Source organism: Acartia tonsa, chromosome 1 (assembly GCF_053477335.1).
Source record: "Acartia tonsa isolate MP-2025a chromosome 1, ASM5347733v1, whole genome shotgun sequence".
Taxonomy (NCBI): Eukaryota; Metazoa; Arthropoda; class Copepoda; order Calanoida; family Acartiidae; genus Acartia; species Acartia tonsa.
Window position 1 is genome coordinate 23189092 of NC_137260.1, and position 22017 is coordinate 23211108.

The window sequence follows — 22017 nt, forward strand, 5'->3', positions numbered from 1 at the left end:
GATGCCAAGTCTTATAGACAATTTTATAGAAAGTTCCCAACTGGAATTTGAATGAATTAAACTTGGTCTTTTTACAGCTCAAAATTTAAAATTCATTGTTTTTGTAACAGTTAAAAAAATATTATTATTTTATTTTAGTTTATCTCGAAGTAATAAATATGCAGTGTGTAAAAATTGTTTCGTCAATAATAATGAAATATTTAAAAATGACATGTTCCAATATGTAAAGGTTACCAGAAAACACTGTGTAGGAACAAAAACATAAGTGAATACATTATTAAATGACATTTTTCAATATTAAAAGTTCATCTGAATATTTTTTGTATTTATGTATATTGTAACGCAAAGTAGCTCCTTGATTCATGTTTAGTCTAAGTTTTAAGATTTAAAACGTGCCAACCTATTTAATAATTTTAGATAATAATTAAAAGATTTCAGAAAAAGTAATATCCCAAAGACATCTAAACGAAAATCATAAAATATTGAATTTAATTCGACTATGACATATAAATTTTGAGTAGCTTTTCTACTTAAAGAAATAGCATAAGACTCAAATTTTTGAGAACAGAAGTAAAACTTTTAAATGTGAATCATGCAATTCGATTATTTTAGGTTATCAACAGTTACTATTTACAAATAGGTACAATGGTAAATTTTATGAAGAGGAAAATTTCTAATGGTTACGTCTACTATATCCTGAGCTGGATCTTTAAATCATTTTAATGGTGATTTAAAGATCCAGCCCTGGGATATTAAGGGATAAGACAATGACCGATAAATTGATCCCATATGCTATTACACAAAGTTACCCCTTCTGTTGATTAAAATTCGTGGTTAAAACGTCTAAACACTCAGCTTAATGAACCAACCAATCAAAATTCAGTAAAGTTATAAAGTTATAAAAGGAGCTTGGCTGACATATATCGACATGATATAAGATTATTAATATCAAAATGTATAATAAGATCAATGAAAAGAAGTTAATTACTATAAATTTAAAAACATAATACACATACTAGATTAGACAATACTAAGATGTTGATATTTTTAGATAACCAAATTAGTAAATTATTATTGTAACAACCTTATTTGAATCTATGCACATTACTGATAAAATTGTCTTCTCCAAAGTTATTAAAATATAGTAATAAAAATGACAATAGCTTGCTTTATTAGAGCAAAGATGTTTTAGCAATAAGAAATAATAATATTTTAGATTAAAAAATCAAAAACAATAGTCCACTTAACCGATAGGGTTCTTCTTTTCAAAGAAGCTCTTTACAGGTCTAATGAAAGTGTTTAATATGTTAGGGAGGATACATTAGCTAGTCCTTAGATTTATAGCGATGCAGTAAATATAAGGTAAATTCTATATGTTTACCATTTTCAATTTTTTTGATCATAAAAACTTTCTTTTTGATTTTCGAATATAATATTCCTTGTTTATATACTTTGGATTAAATGTCTCGAATAATATTTCCCCCAGCGGCGCTAAGATGCTCTTAAACTCAAGTATAGTCAAGTATATTTAGACATTAACTTAATTACATTATCCTTATTTTAGATAACTTTTTCATATCTCTACTAAACTAAGAAAGTGTCATACATTATTTTTTTATATGTTTCATTCAATGTATACATTGAAATTTTAGATTAATAAAATTACAGCAAATCACCAACATAAGTTTTCTTACGATGAATTTGAAATGTCATAATATACAGGAAAGCTTATATAACAATTATACTCTAGATTCGTTTTCTTTTTCTGTTCATAGATTCATTTTAAATCAATACTTAAAACAGCGAGCTGGTTAGATTGATTAAAGTTGTAATGTAACTTTTTTTTTTACAGTAGTTAAGCCACTCTTTTTTACCCATGCTATTTCAAATTCCTTACTGTTAAATTCAAATTTAAATCTTAAGAAAACAAAATATTTTTGTAATCAAATGCCTTTCCGTCTCAGGAAATTGAAGTCTATGACTTTGAAAATTTTATTGATTCATTTTAAAAATATTTTTGATCATTGCATAATTTTTTTTTTAATAACAAGGATTACAAAATCCATAGGAGCGAAGTTCTTAAACGGTAGGACAAACGTACATTAACACTTTAAAGCAGTATATAATTGAATGATTCAAAACACAAATATAAGTAAATTTTTAGGAAACTGTTAAGATACAGAATTATGTTTATGGACATGCTTATATTTGTAGGACTTGATCATAGAGATACTCCGCTTTTGGCATTTTACCTTGTTGTAATATAAATCAGTAATCGAAAAATCAGATTAATAGGATAATTAAATCACTTTAATAAGTTGTTGTAAAAATTTTGGTTTAGTTTCAATGTCATTTAAAAATAATTCTTCTTGCTGCAGAAACTAAAAAACTTTATATAAAATTGACAATTGTTTTGTTTAAATGCAATCAAGTTAGTCTTAACATAAACCCAAAAAAACTGTCAAATTAATTAATTTGATAATAATAAAATCCTATAAAGGGAAAAGTAATTATGTTTTATCAAATTTGATCAAAAAGAGAAAAATACAGTTAATAAGTATCATATAAAAGTCAAAACAAATAATAAATGTTTTATAATAAAAGGAACAAAAAAGGGAAACATTTAACTGTAAATATCGCTTGATAACTGTGTAATTTGTGTAAGTTAGACTTAACTAAAGCATTTGATACTATCTCACCTTGAATATATATGAGGTGGAGATGTTGAAGAACTATCCTCTTGTTCAGACTGGTCAGCCAGGTGGCCTGCTTCCAGCTCTCTTTTAAATCTTGATAAAAATAATATTTTTTTTTATCAACTATTTAAATAAATATCTGTTTTAGTGGGAATAAAATGCAATTTAACAAGAAATGCAAAATCTTTACAACATGATGAATATCTTTGAGTTTTAGATTAATATTTATCACATTGTTGACGGTTGACGAAACTAATGATAGTGTATAAAAATATGACGTCATACTAGACTACCATTGGTCATTTTAAATGTATACTGCCTATCATTGGTCATTTGTATTGTATGACGTCATTTTTTAGGCACTATCATCAGTTTCCGGTTGACGGAATATTATGAAATGAAAACAAAAATGGATTGTTTCCGTGATTTTTTTATTTTTTTGTCATTCAGTTGTCATTTTTTGGTGTGAATACATGCTTAATTTTATTTTTTGTCAATCAATGAGTGCCATACTAGAATATGCATATTTTGAATATGCATCTTTAATTTTCCTATATAAACACTAAGCAAACCGTTTATGAATCATATATTAAAAGAATATTATACCTGTTAATACCACCCTTCAGAAGCCTATCATCCCCTTCACTTTTAATACCAACAGCCAGGGCACGACGTTCACGTTCTACAAAGTCGCGCCCCCATTTCGAGGCCTGAAATAAATCAAATACTTTTAAAAGGGAGTAACTTGAATTGTGACCATTTAACAAAAAAGCCATTACATAAGTTAGGTAAGCCCCACGCAGAGGTTATCCAAGCACAAGTTTAGTTCCCCTGCAAGAAGGCCATTGTATTTTGCGTTCTTTGGTGTTAAAATTGCAAATGATTAATTACACTTTTAAGGATATTCACCTTTTTCAAGCATTTAAACTTTTTCGATAACATATGTTTTTTAGGTACAATAAAATAGTAAATAATTGAATCAAAACTTTCGAAACACTGTAAAAAACACAATAAACTTAACGTTCTTCAACTTTCATGTAATTCTACAAATTCTTTAAAATACAAACTAAAATTGAATTTTCTTTCGCATAAAAGTCATAATGTTGGAATTTTCTTGTATCTTTTTTTGTATTTTATCTTAGCATGTTTAATGTTGAATTTGTAATTTCAATAATTAAAATATTTTTTACAGTGTAAATTACAAGGAAAAATAGAATTATTACCTCATCAAAATATTCTTTCTCATACTCGACAGAAGTCTGAAATAATAAGGAAAATTAAGTTAATTTTGTCTAAATAATCTTGTGTTAATAGCACATCTAATATACGATTTGGATAGGTCTGTACGTCCGTTTGTTACGTTTAGTTGTTATTTTCAGTTAAATTATATGTGCATTATATATTAGCAAACAAACAAAAAGTATTTCGTTCAGGAATTTTAAGGGATAAGATAATGAAAGATACAATGATGTACATACATCCCCATTAATAAATAACAAAATAACCCCTTATGTAGATTAAAATTATTGCTTAAAAATTTGGACACTTCTCAGAACTCAATTAAAGTACTCGTATTTTTAAGCCAACTTATTAAAAAAAAGTAGTTTGAAATTTTGGGAACCAGTGTAATTTACAGTCTAATGTTCACTCCCTCCCTTATTTTCACATTTTTTAATGTTGTTGATTTTCAATTTTCGAATGCTGCGCTATTGATTGATCTAATTTTCCTTGTTATATCATTATAATTAGAATGGAAATATTTTGTAATTTGATATTTTACATAAGCAGCACAGATGAAACTTTCTAAAACTTTATTTGTGTTAGAGATAGTTTGTTGATTTTAGATTTTGCGTAATTTTTTTTACCTAATTGCATAATATCATTGAAATTAATGTAGAATATATGAATATACAAGGATATTATGACAGTGGAAATATTGTCGGCAATTTAACTTGGATCTCCATTATTGGTCAGTTCGCTTATCCTGTAGTAGGGGAGAGGATGGGGTATCGTTATTTTAGCCTACTGGAAGTTATACTTTATTAGAGAACATGAAAGTCTGGTGTAGGATCCCAGTAATAATGTATACATTATTGTTGACGGGGGTAGGTGACTGTTTCAAGTATAAGTAAGATTGTATCAAAATAAAAACATTAAAATGAAATTTATCGTTACTTTGTTAGTTGCGTAAATCCATGAATATTTAGAACCTTTCGATAAGAACTGTTTTTAATATTTAAACTAGAATTTATTTTGTCTCCTAAAACAACAATAATAATTCTTAATTGGATCAAAAAATAATCTTTTGAACTAGAAAAGGAATTATTAATCTAGAAATAATCTATCCCTGTATCCTATTCCTCCCTGATTTGTTTGTAAATAAAATATTGAGAATGCAGTGCTAATTAATTGCTTAATTACTAACCAGGCAAAACTTTTCAAATAAACAAGGCCATGGCTGTTCAAAAATACTGTAACAAAGAGTTTTTCACAACCAGTGTATCTTAATCACATTAATTCAAATCCCTAGAACAAATTGAGCTTAAAAAATATTTAAGAATTTTCGAGATAATGAAATTTTTTTTCTCATATCGCTTCGGGACCGATTCTGAGCCAAACTGAAAAATTATATCTAGCATCGTATTATATCCAGTTTTCTACAAATATAAGATGTATACCCTTGGAAAGCTGTCAATAATACGATGCGAGAAATAACTATTCTGGACCTAACAAATTACTATATATGTTCTTAACTGTTTTGATGGTCACTACCCATTATTTTATTGATATTACAATAATCAAAATATATTTATTAGAATAATAAACCAAAATAATGTATGATAAGCTAGGCTGCAACCAGTGAATGCGACAACAAACCAATGCATTAAAAATTGAACAATCAGCATGACACAAACATGAGAAGATAATTCTTTAATTAAAAGTTGCTATTGTTGTTTAATCTGTAATAGTTATTTCTCGTATCGTATTATAAACGGCTTTCCGCGGATATAGAATCTACAATTATAAGATTAAAACTAGTTTTTTTTAGCACCGAGGTGCCGGAGGCACCGGCTAAAAAAAACTGGTTTCAATCTTATGATTGTACATTTCTATATTCGTAGAAAACTGGATATAATACGATGCTAGACATAGTTTTTTCGTATGGATGAGAACTGGTTTCTATCCACCGGATTCGAATGAATACTAGAAAATATATTATCTGGTAATACAGGGTGTTTCAATAGAAACGTCTTTTTTAAATTCTTAATTATGCTTAGAAAATAAAACAATTATATAAAATGCTTTATATATTTGGAAAACCTATTCTGGGACATTTATGTTTCAAATATTTGAAAATTATTTTTTCAATAACCTATGCCTCAAAAACCGGTTTTTCCAAAGACCTTATTTTTGAAGATTTATGGATTTAAAGATTGTTGAAAAAATGTGCACATTTTTAAAATTCAAATTGCGCGGCTTGTATTAATAGTAGAAAAACGTTATGCATACCGTTAAAATCGTCATGAACTCTAGTTTTTGGTAATATAAGAACCATTCATGTGCTACGTATAGTAAAGGAGCTACGTGGTAAAATGTTTCAATTTTCTTAAAACTTTTCAACATTTCTCACATTTTTCAACGTAGCTCTTAAACTACAAATAGCACTTTATAATAGTACATTTAGTTTTAGAAACTAGAGTTTATGACGATTCTAACGATATGCATGACGTTTTTCTACTATTAATATAAGCCGCGCAATTTGAATTTTAAAAATGTGCACATTTTTTTCACAATCTTAAATCCGTAAATCTTCAAAAATAAGGCCTTTGGAAAAACAGGTTTTTGAGGCATAAGTTATTGAAAAAATAATTTTCAAATATTTGAAACATAAATGTCCCAGAATAGGTTTTCCAAATATATAAAGCATTTTATATAATTGTTTTATTTTCTAAGCATAATTAAGAATTCAAAAAAGACGTTTCTATTGAAACACCCTGTATATCTATTATCGTTATTGAGCCAAAGAAATTATGATTTCAAGTTTTATATAAAACCTTTTTTTTAGTTGTGGCGGTTTTAGGGTATTTTTTTGAGTAAGACGTCGGTTTTTTTTACATCGACATATAACTTATAGTAAATTCCCTCACATTGATATGGTCCATATCATTGAATTTTAAAATAATTCAAGTAATGACACTTGGTTTATGTTCTTATGACGATATAAAACTAGTGCTTAAGATTAAAAGAGCCAATCACTGACTTTAAACATTAATGATCGATCAAGCGGCACAGTAATACAAAGATATTCTTCACAACCTTAAACTGTTATTTATTTGTTATTTCCCAGTTCTTTGCCAATCAGTAATTATATGGCAAAAACATTTATCTCAAGTTGGAAGAAAATACAAAAATAATTGGGAAAACTTTTTAGTTTACTTTGTACGTATGATAGTTGATAAAGAGGAAAATCTGAGCAATGTTAATGCAATATATATTTATATTCTTTTTCCAAGCTCTAAAAGGCAGAGTTTGCTTTTTGTAAAACATATAAAGAAATGTTAATAAAAATTATTTATGTAAAAATTGATAATATAATTCTTTTTTAAAAGTAGTACATCCCATTTAAATGTTTTTGAAACAAATGCATACTTCAATCGTAATAATTATTCTAGTTGAAGAAAATACCTTTTAAGTTAAAATGTTAAGTGTGAGTTAAAAGATTGACATTTTTTTGTTGTAACTAAAAAGCCAAGTATTCAAACAATTAAATGTTTTTTTACAAATAATAATTTTTCTTCACAAAGTTCCTTTTTTTCCTTTTCTTATTCTTTTTCATCAAAAAATGTAAAAGTATTATTTAAGTTTAGCTAAAAGTTTAAAAAACATTCGCTATATATACTAGATTTCCATCTCAATAATTCAACATATTTGCTATCTTGGTCAATACCATTTTAGATTTTTTGTCTAAGTACCTAATGTCTAAACTATTTGGAATATGTAACACGACAAGTAATTATCTTAACCCTTTACAGTCGGGCCCCTTGCCGCACCTTAATCTTATTATCTCAGTTCCTATAAGAGCTAGAGGGCTAAATTTTTTTTGTGCAAGTCCCCTGTTTGATAATGAATTTCCGACCTTTTATACGTCTAAGTCAATTTTAGCTTCCTTTTTTTAGGTGTTTTTTTACTTAAAAATTTCAAACGGCTGTAATTTTCTTATTTTGGAAGCTAGAAGAACAATTTTTTTCCAGAAAATGTTTATCTTTATGTAAATTTTACATTAGAAATATCAAAATATAAATTTCAGCGGCCGCAGCTGTACTTGGCAGCTGCCAACCGCCGCAGTCGTTGGTCGGCAGGAAAACGGCGGCGGATCTTCATGAAATTTTAATACGTCATGTAGACATGTAAGAAAAGCTTAAGTTTTAAATTTGAAGTCTTTAAGTCAAAAATTGCCGCCACAGGAGCCTTTTAAAAATTTCTGGAGACCCGGAGGATCAGGACCTGCAGGATCATACCTGGAACCTGAAAGTGACTTAAACACCTGTATTTCATATAAGGATGTAATACTAGAGGATTTTTTTAATATTTTGGTATGATAAAATGCTTTGTTTTAGTCAAAAAAATATTTTTGCTCTTTACCTGGATGACCCTGCCTGGTTTGCTGGCATCCTGTGCCCGCCAGGATTGAGATATTCAAAAAATTCTAACTCTCAGTTATGTGTCATACCCATACTTAAAAAGTCAAGCAGTTTGGGCTCTTTATCTTTCACACACAGAAATGAGATAGAAAAAACCGGATGGGGGGGCGTTCAACGCCCCCCCCCCCCCCCCCACGACCGTTTAGGGTTATTAATATAATTTATCAAATATTTTGGGTTGGACTGATGAACGTTTACAAGAGATATAGAACTGAAAAATTTAAATAGGGTAAGTTTACTTAAGCTGGATCCTAAATTTGTTTTACAGAGATGTGAGAGTAGTATATTACATACTGTACAAACTTCTTATAAATTGTGATTACACAGAATAGAATGATCCTTAGGAACCCCACATGCCAATGCTCCTCTCTCATGAATGTTTAATCACATAAGGAGGGGTTGAGACTTGGAGATGTTTATATGCTACAACATTTCTTCCATGAAGAAAGTTTTTAAAAATATATTTTGGTTTTTAACAATTTTCTTCTTAACGAATGCCGCTAATAAATCCCTAAGCTAGACATCTGTTTATTTTATTTCTATATCTATCTTAACCTAATTAATATTGTAAAAGATATATATTGGATTGTGTGTACTTTTTAAAACAGTATCTAATCTTAAAGTGTATAATAGGGTATTAATGTAGTTTTGCAGACTTTCAGTTTAACTTTATATTATTAACGTTCCTAAAATGTTAATCTTTTTTTATTATGTGTATTCTTTTAATATAAATTCAATTTAATAAAAGCCCTTAAGGTCTCGCTAAAGTCTTTTTTAATAAGATAAATATTTTTGGAAAAAGTTGTCATGATAATAAAATTGCAAGTAGATACTTTGATTTTTTGTCAGTACAAATCATTTATTACAGGTTGTAACTGTTAAGTTTTGAGATTTATACATTCTTAATATTTATTCTGTGATAAAAAAATCAACGACAAAATATACAAAAGATATACAATATACTTAGTCATTTTGTAGTATAAAAACTATAAAACATATAGTATAATACTTCAATTTTGTTATCTTTACCAATATTTTGCTCCCTGAAAAGAAAACAAAACCTGACCAAACACTTGTTTAAAAATGTTAAGAGTTATATAAAAATACTCAGTTTTCCCCCGAATTATTACTACACTTCAAATATACAGATCTGTGCACAAAAAAAACTCTTGACTCGAAAAGGTTTGTTCATATTTTAAGGAAGCTCCAAATCGCCCCTAAGAAAAATGCTTGAACCCACCCCGCTTAAATTTAGTTTGTGCTTTTTTTTAAAACTAAAATGTTAGAAGGTGGACCATATGAAAACAGCTACATAGAACATAATTTTCAAGTAAGTTTTATTTTTCCCGATGAAATGTTCCATCAAACTTAGAAACAATGTATGGTATTTGAATAGAAATAACCGTCACATATACGACATCTAGCGAACGTATTACTCCTTATACACAAAGACATATTTAGAGTTTCCTTTAAATAAGTAAATCATAATTGAGAAAATTTTACCTTTCCCGAAATTGTTGTTTTATTATGTTCAGATGAAATTGTTTGCACTTCTACTACCAGCGTTCCATTCAGCGCTTTCAGTATCTAAAATAAAAACAAGGATATATAAAAATCCAGAGAGAGATGGGACAATGGGCTTTTTATTACAATAGTCCCCAAAGTTTTACAATACCGTTTTCTTATTCGTTGGCTAAACAAATCTGGGGAATTTTGATTAGTTGATTCAATTAGTTGAGTGTTCAAACGTTTCAACAACTAATTCAAATCTTCAAATGGGTATTTTTAATCATTATTGGAGTTTTACATTAATTTATCGGCCATTGTCTTATCCCTTTAGATACCTGGGAAACTGAGATTTATAACAAAACAAATGGAAAACAAACTAAAAAGTTGCTACGCTACCAAAACCTCAGACTGTGTGAGTAAAACCAAACACTTTACAAAATAAAATAAATAAACCAACATAATTTGGCGAGTTGTTTGGGGATTTGGGGTCATACGATTTTATATGAGATTATGCTTCATTTATTTAGGCACGCAAAATGTTTTCTAGAGTTGTAAAAGATGATTTAACACTAGAATTACTAACATGATTATAGTTTAGCTGAATTCAGACTTAAAAATGTTCATTTTGTTGTACAGGGGCGTCCAAGCTTTTTTATTTTGGGGGGGGTAAAAATTTTTTAAGGGGGGGGTAATTCGGTTTTAGGGGGGGTAAAATGGCGCGCGAAGCGCGGCGCAAATTTTTTTTACCCCCCCCCAAAATTTTTACCCCGGGGGTAAAATTTGCTTGGGGGGGGTAATTACCCCCCCTGAAATCTGTTGGCAGGGGTAAAATTTGTTTACCCCCCCAAAATTTACCCCCGGGGTAAAATTTTTGGGTGGGGTAATTTATATTTTATCAAAAATTTAGTATTAAAAATGCGCGCGAAGCGCGCAAACATTTTTTTTGTTAGATATTTTCTATTTTGGGGGGGGTACTTACCCCCCCAAAATTGTTTGGGGGGGTAAATACCCCCTCCTAAATGGTTGGGGGGGGTAAATACCCCCTCCTAAATGGTTGGGGGTGCCTACGGCACCCCCAGGGTAGGGGTAAATTTTAAATGGGGGGGGTAAAATGAAAAAAATTTTGGGGGTGCCTACGGCACCCCTAAATTCGTTTGGGGGGGGGTAATCGCCCCATTACCCCCCCCCCCCTTGGACGCCTATGTTGTTGTAAGTTACAAAATTGTTTATTATTATACCATCTTTTAAAGTAGCAAGGTTAATTTTTCATCAATAACTTAAGATTGTGATATCCACTGAACCAATTGAGTTCTGCATTTTAGGGAAGCATTGCATAGGTTCCTGGATTGTTTGGAGTTATTTGATTTTTTAATTAAGTCTATTGTTGATTTAGGCTATGTTTCTGCTTCTCATACCTTTCGTCTGAATAGTTAAAGCTGTTAAGAACATAGACACTACTTAAAATTATAAATTATCTTAACATTTTATTTTATTTGCAAAGGAATTGTAAATCAATAATAAAAACATTAAAATTTGCCATCTGAAAGTTTTTTTTCTATTCGCAAATTCGCATTAATCTAACGTAAATATCTTGGTTTAGAAAAAAGCCTTATTTTATTTTTGTTTTGTTCTGAGCAAATAAATTTCAAAAAACATTTTCAGAAAAGTGAATGTACTTGTTAAACCTAAATCTTATTTAACCCTTACAGATCGGGGGGGATGACTTTTTAAGTTTAGTAATTATGCGTCGGCTAAAGTTGATTTTATTAGGATATCTGGTCTGTGTCGGTCGTGGTGTCAGGTCAAAGTCGGTTGGGTAGCACCAAAGTTAGAAAAAATTCGAAATAAATCTTAATTTCTACATTATGACTTTTGTGTATAAGGTAGAAACCTAAATTTTTTTTGGTGAATACTTAGATATCAATGACGTTCTGAGAAAAGTGCTGTTATGGCCGTTTAACCGCTACCTGACCGACTTTATGATCGATTTTTTGTCCGGCTTTTACTATAGACATATTTCATGAATATCGTGGCTTCTATTACAGCAATCCTTGAGCAACAATAAACAGATAAAGATATTAATTGGCGCCGCCAACCGCCGTTTTACCGCCGTAACCGCCGAAAATAGCGGAATCCGTTATTTGCCGTTTTTCGGCGATGATCAGAAAAAGTAATTTTTTGTTATGAAAAAATAAAAGTTCGTTCTAAAATTTGGTTATCCTAGCTGCAAATTTGGCCGCTCTACAGCTGTTTTAAAATTTAGCGGCTGGCCGCTAAAAAGCGGCTAAGGAGCGGTCTGACCGCTATGACTAGAAAAGTAATTTTCTCTAAAAATACACATTAACCTCCAGAAAAAAAATTTTACGTCTTTATCTGTAACAGGTTTCGAGATAGAGGGGGGGGCTCTTAGAGCCCCCTCCCCCTTCCCCCCGATCTGATAAGGTGGTAAATGGGGCCCGATCTGTAAGGGTTAAGATGAAAACATTCATATGACGCGCAGCTAAAAAGTATCTTTTTTTAAAATAAATTATCAAGTATTGAATACATTTTAATTAAATATATTGGCAAATATGCTTTTAGTTACTTAATAAAATATTATTACAATTAGTTTAACCCTTTTTCGACACCCAAATTTAGGGCTCGCAGCTGCACGTCAGTCGCCTGAAAGTCTCAAGAAAATCAACCTTCTACAATTTTAAAAAACAACTGAACCTAAACAGGGCAAGTCCTATTGTTTTTTAAATCAAAGCATCAAACGGGTCTAAACTTTAGGCTTAGTCGCTGCTGAAGCGCGGCTGCCGAGTACTAAAAAAAGACGTAAAATGTAAAAAATAGAAAAGAATGGAATTTTTCTGTAGATACTGTTCTCAGCCTCTTTGGCCAATATCCTATCGTCATATTTGTATTACTGATACTATAGGCAACACTAACAAAATTTAGATCAAATTTAGACAATAATCTACAACCATTATTACCCCCAAAATTGTTATTCCTGCATTCCAGAGCTGGATCTTTAAATCATTTCAATAGTGCGCCAAATCGGGGCGCGCCGAATTTCAGCCAACCACAGCGCAGCATTTCGTAAAATGCTGTGCTCCCATTGGTGGAAAGTTGGCTCACCCCGATTTGGCGCACCATTGAAATGATTTAAAGATCCAGCTCTGTATGCCATTTTTCCTTTTCTTACATTGTTAATACAGGTAGAAGTAAGAAATTTGGTCTCATTTATAAATGAATGATTAGCATATCTTGATGGAAAATCTAAAGGACTTTGCACAAATTTACAATCATAACATTTTCTTTTTCTGTTTTAGCAAGATTTTATTCGGTAGCATCGTACACCACAATTAACTCTCATTCAGATCAAATGAAAGAATATATAAAGCTAAAACAAAATTAAGATGAACGATCAATTTCAATCTTAAAGTAAACTTTCAAAATCATAAGTGAATTTGAAGAAAGAGAAAGAGAGAGGAAGAGCGATGTGAAAGATATGAGGAAAGTTTATCTTATTCACCAAAGCAATATGAACAGTGTTTGTCAGTATGTTTGTATATCCGGTACGATCTCGCAAACGGCTTGTCAACTCGTTTTCAGGGGATGTTTCTTATTGGTCCAAGGAAGGTATTAAGCTGAAATAACTTTAGCACTCAAAAAAGATAATTTATACGGAAAAAGAGAAACAGCTATACCGATAGAAATAAGTACAAAAGGAAAGACATGAACACTTATAGAATTGATTTACTATTGAATATGTTTTGCGAATTAATAAAAATAACTCTGTGAGAGTGTGAAGCAAATAGTTTAAAAACAGGTTGAAATAACCCATTTTTATCTCTTTTTATATTTCTTCATTTATCCCAAATCAAACATTGTCCCTTTCAGACATATGGATTACAGGCAAGGAGAAGTATTCAATAAAATCATAAATATTAGAGTAGTTGGTTGTATATTAGCACCCTTTATCCTGTTTTTTCTTAGCGAAAGATCTCACTAACCGCAGACCCGATAAGGTTCACCTTTACAGTGAAGCTTCTTGGGGGCCCTAAGATGGTTTAAGGCTATTTTTTTAAAATATATATGGTTTTAGGCTTTTTGGGTTTGAAAATTTGCTCTATTCTTACTTGATTATGCCCATTTTCTTTTTTTCCGTGGATTTAAATTTCTTTTTTATATATATGTACTTCATCATATTTATCATTACTCTTGTTGGGATTAAGTTAGAGGAAAAAATGGAGAAAAATATTCTTTTTAAAGAAAGATGGTTTTTTTTTGTGGGAGATAAAACATAATTTAATTTTATTCTCAATGCAAATAATAGAGAAACAAGATTAGAAAAATAGTCTGAAAGAAATGTATAATATTGACTTTATAAAGAAATGTACAAGCGGGCGTCCTACTTTTTGCTTGTTAGAAAACGATATGGGGGAGAGGAAGAATATATTTTTTTGGCTTTAAATAAGTTAGACAGCTTTATCTACTCTTTAAATCACTTTGTGCGTTCTATTATCCATACAAAATATGAATGTTTTCATACTCATGCAAGTATATTATAGGAATAAATTATGAATTACAAAACATCTTTAAATTTAGTCTAATATCTTTATATATATAAATGAAAATTACATATTTTTGAAGCTAATTTTAAAATTCAAAGACACATTTTAAAAGCTTTCAAATTACATGTTATTTGCTAAATTTTGATTGACTTTTTTGCACATTTTTCAAACAAAAAGTCTAAGCCAACTATATGGCATTAATTATAACTGATCATTGCAGACATATTTTTGTGTCGTTATAATGTATATTCTCCCATCATTTTCATTACTAGCGGCTTTCTAAAAAATAGTTATAAACCTTCCCAGGACTTATGAGAAGTTACCCTATCCTTCGGTACAGACAGACCTCTTTTTACTTAATAATAAGGTTAAAGTATATATAGTCGATATAATATCAACACCAAGGTTTAACTGTGTTTATTGTTACCTGATCCGGTGTACAGTCTAGATTATCGTCAGCTGCCTCCCACCATTTTTGTTCGTACATGCCGACAATCAACCACTGGAACTTGTCACCGTACACATTCTTCTTGTAGGCGTCACAGAACACAACCCTATAAATATATATTCATTTAATTGTACGTAGTAAAGTAACAGGTTGTAGGTCTGTATGTATGCCAAGAAAGATGAGCTGCTTGTTCCGAAATTTGTTGGTAAGTTTTTATCAGTCTAGGTCAAGTTTTAGGCTACTATCTAAATAAGTTGAATAACAATCGAAATGAAATAAAGTAATATGCTATACAACAATGTTAAATGTGATGTGATTTTAAAACGAAATAAACTCCTTTGACTTTGCATTTTTTATCATTAAACTTTCAAGCCATAAACTCACATTCTTTTAGCCCAGAATTGAATAACCCTTGGTAAGTGATATGGTCGGTAAATGATGATGTATGATGAAAAACTTGGAATATTCCCTCTTTCATCATTTAGATACACTAAACAGAGTAAATCGATTTTGAAAAAAAGTAAATATTTCTCATTATTAATAAGATGGCATGATTCTAAAAAATAAAAACTAAACAAGGACGGAATCTTCCATACAAAGAAGATAAAAAAACATCACATACGTAATTATTGATTTAAATTTAAACTCAAAAAGTGACTAAAAACATTTGACTACCAATTTTATTTCATGCTTAAAAAAGTATCATAATTTTGTAAAAAAAAAAGTAAAAAATCATCAAAACTAATAACAGTTGCGCAAAATACAATTAAAGGATATGAACACTAGAGGCTTTTTTTTATTTTGGTTTAAATATGATATTCGATGCATCCTATTTTTAACATGCATTCTTTATTTCATACGATAGACCCTGAATAAGATTGCAATAAAAGAATATACAAATCGAATCATTCTATTATTCTCACTCTTTATTAAATATTATACACCATTTAGAAGGATACAATATAAGAATACGTAAATACCTGTTACACACATAAAATTAATAAAAGGTACTATGCTGTATATATTTAAGCTTATCCTGTACCCCATCATCCCAAAAATAGCCTAGAACCACACTAATTATATATTAAGCTTTCAGATGAATAAAATGTATTTTCATAAATGTAAGTCCAATACGTTTTTTAACTTGAAAAAGTTTGAATTTGTGTAATTTTGTATTTCAGTTTAAGTCAGTTTAACTTAAACAAAACGTTTACGCGTTTAAAAGTACTTTTATTGAATAAATTGATAGTTATTTATCGCATTGTATTAAAGACAGCTTTCTGCAGATATTATAATAACAAATTATAAGATCAAAACCAGTTGTTTTAGCCTCGATAACAAAAATTGTGTTAATTTCTTGTTTTTTATTTCGATCTTCGTGGAAAATTGTATATACATGATTATTCAACGTATTGCTGAGAACCGGTTCTAATAAACGGTATCGAAACCATACTTGAAAAATCTTTATCCTCAAATCATGAATGAATTTTATTAATATTGACCTTTCCGAACAGAAATAAAGATTCAAAAATATTTTTGAAAAGAATTTTAAAGATTTAATTATAATTAGTTTTGTTAAATATTAACTTGCAACGGTAACTTTGATTGCACGAACTTTGTCTTTTATTCCTACATGTGCATAATTATTAGCAAAAATATTTATAGAGAATAAAACTCAAATTATTTATATTTTACTTTAACAATGTTGACATAACAAAATAAGTAAGTTTTAGGCTATTTTTCCGCTTAAAAATGATTATAGAATAAATATCTATACCTTAATATCTACCATATGTTACAGCTATGTGACAAAGAGACAAGTTAATAAGTAACACTCAGTGCATAAGGTGATATTATAAAGAGACAGTACAATACTTCATTTTTTTTACATCAAATCTTTATTACAAGATAATCAATGAGTTTTTTTTATCTGTAGTAAATATGACTGACTAATACATAATACAAAATAGATATGTTAAATATTTTGTTATGTTATTTTACTAATTGCCATACAGTTAGTTTTTTTACTTTGCAAATAATTTAGATGTCTTAACCCTTTTCAAAATATGTCAAACCTTTCTTTAACAATTTTTCTATAACTTTAACAGGTTTATAATTCGTCGTATTTTCAAAATGGCTTTTGATAGGTTATTTTAGGTTAGGTTAGGTTATATTGGGTTAGGTGATTGCCCAGCAGAGAATAGGAGATAACCTACTGTGAAAAACGAAAAAACGCCCCTTAAGGGGACTATACCCGAATGTCCTTTTAATATATGAAGAAGTTTAAAAAGCAAGGAATAAGAAGTTATTATCTGAGAAAATATCTCACTCAAGTATGAAAAAAATGAATAATATGTGATAAAAGTAGAAAAATCATAGAAAAAATCACAGAATCTAAAGAATTTATTTACACGTGACATAAAACATTTTTTTAAAGTTTAGGTTATACATTATATATATATTATATTAGGTTTTAAAATAACGTAAAAATTAATGACCAAATAAATTAGATAAATGAAATATCAAAATTTAATACTTTAAAGATTTTTTATTGTAAAAAAAAACTTTTCAATTCGCTAAAAGTCTTAATCATAAAACAGCTTTTTCTTTTCTAAACATTTTACAGATATCCCTTGTCTAAAAGACCTTCTAATGCATGGGGCAAAGTATTTGTGGGTATCGTGACTTTTTATAACCAATTTTAACCATATAAATCTTAAAAATTAAATACAACCCTGCGGAATATTTAACACCTAATTAACCTAACCCATTACAAAATAAGCACAAATCTTTTTTAACAACGTTATATGCTAAAATAATTAAATCGGGTATTGCTTTTTTCTTGAATTTTTGTGCTTTTAATAATTGATGAAAACAACAATAAAATAAATATTGACATGCATTTATAATCTTTTGTATTCCTTGATAGCATTTCATTTACAAATGTGTACTGTATATAAAAGCTCATTTATTTGAATACAATAGCCACGTTCCCAATGCTTTTTTTCGCTGGAACTGATGTATTTGTTAATTGACAATCATTCTTTCCCTCGAAATTTGACAAGTTGCCAAAGACAGAATTAAACTAATAAATGTTACAGTATTATTAAATGTAATATTATTAAAAACAAAAATTCTTATTCATACATTTCCTATCCTTTTTTTTTCATAAAGTAGTAAAGTTTTTCTGTCTAAAGCTTAAGATTTCAATAACAACTAAACTGATTAAGTTCCCCTTTTGTAGAAAAGGTTCACATATGTATTAGTGGTTTAGGCTATTTTGATTTTATATTTAATCCTTGGGATAGTTTTAGGCCTTTATCTACCCATTGAATACAGAGCCTCCTATTTGCTAGGGGAACAGCCGCTAGTGTGTTATATTTCATATCAATTTCTTTCATATAAGTTACATTTCATACATATCACCAAACGTTCTATAAATTAGATTAGGTTAGGTAAGTTTTGTAGAGCTCCTCAAAAAGGTTAGACTCCCCACCTAAAATATCTTAAAGAAATAGCGTATGAAAGTTAACTAACTTATAGCAAATAAAATTATATTAAAAATGACTGAATAAAAAAAATACAATTTACATTAAATTATTTGATACTTGGGGAGAAGCAAGTTTTTATATTACTTGGCATGCATAATGACAAACCGTTAAAAAGTCAAAATTGCTGTGTGTAAAAAAGTGTATTTGTATGTGCATGAGAAAAGTGTATTCAAATGGTTAAACACACACAACCATTCATTCTATTATTCATTAAAAGCTGGGAAATTGTTTAAGCTACATGTTCAAATATTCACTAAGCGAAGCATTTCTACACTCAGGTCAGGTTCGTCAGTACGTTTGTAACGGAAAGTTCAGATGTTTAACTAAGGCATGTTATCATTGTCCTTTTGAATTAAAACTGTTTATTTCTGTAACAGTTTTATAAAATTAAGTAAGCTTTTCCAGTAATCATTACCAGAAAATACATATGTCGCTTTAAAACATGTTGATTTTTATATCATTCTAAAATTAATCTTCAAATAATGATTCCTAGATAGATTACGCCCTATGCTTGACCATATGATTTGTTGATCTTGGCTTTCATGGATGTTGTCATCCTGGTTCATTAACGAATGGGTAAAATGTTTTAGAGTAAATGTTATTTTGTTGATTAGTTATTGGGAAAATATATGGATGAGGTTTAATATGCAAATACGGGAGCGGAAAAATATTCTGTAAAACAAAAGTTGCAGAAAAACACAAACTAACAGTCAAAAACACAGAGAGAATTTACTTAGGGCTAATATTAAGCAAAGCTTTTAAATTAGAATATCTACCGTTTAACGCTATTTTAATACTGATATAATTCAGTCTGATGTTTATATAATAACAGCAAAAATACCAATTTCAAAGTTATAAATCAAAACAAAATCAAACGGAAAAATAATGCAAACCAGATATATATTTTAATTTTTTTGAAGCAAATAATGTATGTCAAATTTAGATTAAAATGATCAAAAACGCAAAGCTTGTTCTAAAAGGCTTCATTTTCCTCAAACTATATGTAACTATGTATCTTTATTGGATTTCCCTATTCATTTCAACTTTTTGTAACCCATCGTTCTTTTTTTTACTTAATTTTAGTTTCATTTATGTCATGTTAATTTCATACAATTTATTTGATTTATGCTTATCATTTTTGTAATCGATCTTGTTTCGTAATGAAAAGTAATTTTGTATGAAGGTAAAATAAACCTTTTATGGTGAACCATTTGGTTTTATACTATTGCATAAATTACACATTTATTTGTTTAGGTAAGGAAATCAATATTCTATCAGGGAGGAAGGGATAGGGGACTTTTGAGGGGTCTACTACCCCCCAAAGTTTACTAACACATTTTGCGAATTGTATATTTTGGGGTTATGATTAAATTGGTTGTACAAAGCAACAGTGTTTCAAACATTTTACAATTAGTCTAAATCTACATAATAGGTAATTTGTGTTTAATTATGTTGTAAATTAATCTTCCATTGTTCTATCCCTAAAGATTCCTGGTAGAATAGCAATATTTACAAAAGCATGGCAAATATATAATTTTGGGTGTTTTACAAATTTACAATAAAAGATATTGTATTATATTTTTGAAAATTATTCTGGTTTTTAAACACAGATATGTTTATGTCAGTTTAATTCATATAAAATGATTAATGCATATATGTAGTACATATAAAATATTTTTGTTTACATGAAGAACATCAAATTAAGTTTTCTATTTTCAAAAGCAAAGCTTTTACATTTAGGACAAGTCCGGGCGCCATTTAGATAAGGTCATTTTATACAAATATTAATGGAGATTCCTGTAACAGTTGTCATAATTTTGAAAAAGTAGCACAGTGGGGAATAAATAATCGATCGTCTCAAAAATTGTAAAGTAGCATTTAAAAATAAATAAAGAACATCCTAATCATGCTTTGCTAAAGCATGAAAGTTTCATAATTTAAAAACAAGGATGACAAACCTTTGAAGTAATTTTGTCTAGCAGCCCAAAAAAACAGTCTTCCACAGGAATAATATATCTTCCACGGAATTATATTATAAATGTATAGACGGATGAAATGAATTAGGTTAGATGTTTAACCTTTTACCGAGCCTTTACAGCAAATCTTAACCATAATACAAGTAAGGTAAATCTCCTGTTCAGCATTACCGACGGAACCACACAAAAACAGTAAAATATGGTCATAATAATTACTAATGAATCAACAGTGAAGATGATTAAAGTCCCTCCACAGATTATGACGTCATGCGATAGAATAGCTAATGAGAGGCCAGTATACACTGTAATTGACCAATGGTAAATTTTTTGCTGGCCTCTCATTAGTTATTTTATCGTATGACGTCATAATCTGTGGAGGGACTTTAATCATCTTCATCAACAGTCTATTGTAAATAGCAGCCAAGAAAATCGTTTTTCAAATGACAGCTGCGCATAAATTACGTTATAATGATGATAAGCAGAATGTGCTTTCCAATTACACTTCATTAAAACTAATAAAAGAAATTATTATCGTAATGAAACAAAATTATAGTCGGCTTTAATGGATATTTAGTTTATTGGCTAAGCCTACATTTTCAAATAATAATATAACAAGGATGACAACATCCATAGAACAAAGCTTCTAAACGAACAACAATACTCGTAGATTGTCAGAACTGAGTAAGCAAAATAAAATTGTTTAAGTCAAAACAAAATTATATGTAAATTTGTTGCAAAATTGCTTTGTTGTCATTCGAATCAGTATTGCAAAAGTCAGATTAATAGGATATTTATATCACATAAAAAATTGTGGTAATATTCTCTTAGAATTTTTTTTTCAATTTTGAAAATTTGAGTACACGCTCGGCTCCCTAGCCTAAAACCTAACCTAATTTAAAATATTTGTTCGTTGTGGGGGGGGGGGGGGGGTACTTAAATTTTCAAAAAATGAGGAGAACGCCAAAATTGTTTTTAAAAAGTTTTAAAAAATCAACCTGTTTTTAAATGGATGTACTAAATTTCTGGTAACGATTGTAGAGTTGCTACGCTTTCTAATGTTTACCTTACTGTTATAGGAATCATCATGAAAAGTTTAAAATCGAAATACCATTGTTTTTTACATTTAAAATTTCAAAAAAAATACGGACAATTATAATCATTTATTTTTTCCATTGGCCTATTCCAGAAACCATAGTGTAACATATTTTGTATTTATGTCAGATTGTTTGAATATTACGAATCATTAATTTTCTGACCTTCACTGTATATTCAGTGTATTCATAAAAGCCAAGCATAACTAATTTCTTTACACACTCATACAAAAAGGAGCTTTTACGCAACTGCAATAAAAAAATATTAGTCAAGTTAATCAAAAATTGTAGTAATTTTAAAAAAGATTTTCACAAATAACTTTTAGAGCTCGACCGATGTTTTCTGTAGGTCAACCTATACCAGTACAACCAACAAATACCTTTATGAAATAGGTCAAACGAAAGCTTCAGTAGGTCAGCCTAAAAATTCCAGAGGTCAACCTATGTCTTTTATGAACTAGGTCATGATTTAAAAAAAAGAAATA

General features: G+C 29.3%; 1 protein-coding gene across 1 annotated transcript in view; it reads right to left on the reverse strand.

The window, feature by feature from the left end:
- The window catches only part of LOC145315227 (uncharacterized), a 141305-nt gene that overhangs the window by 77201 nt on the left and 42087 nt on the right, over positions 1-22017 (reverse strand). Inside the window, exons 7-11 of the mRNA XM_080155265.1 lie at positions 14894-15020; positions 9902-9985; positions 3920-3955; positions 3303-3406; positions 2700-2789 (exon numbers count right to left, since the gene is read on the reverse strand). Of these exons, the coding sequence (XP_080011391.1) occupies positions 2700-2789; positions 3303-3406; positions 3920-3955; positions 9902-9985; positions 14894-15020 (441 nt within the window). The remainder of the gene's footprint in view (positions 1-2699; positions 2790-3302; positions 3407-3919; positions 3956-9901; positions 9986-14893; positions 15021-22017) is intronic.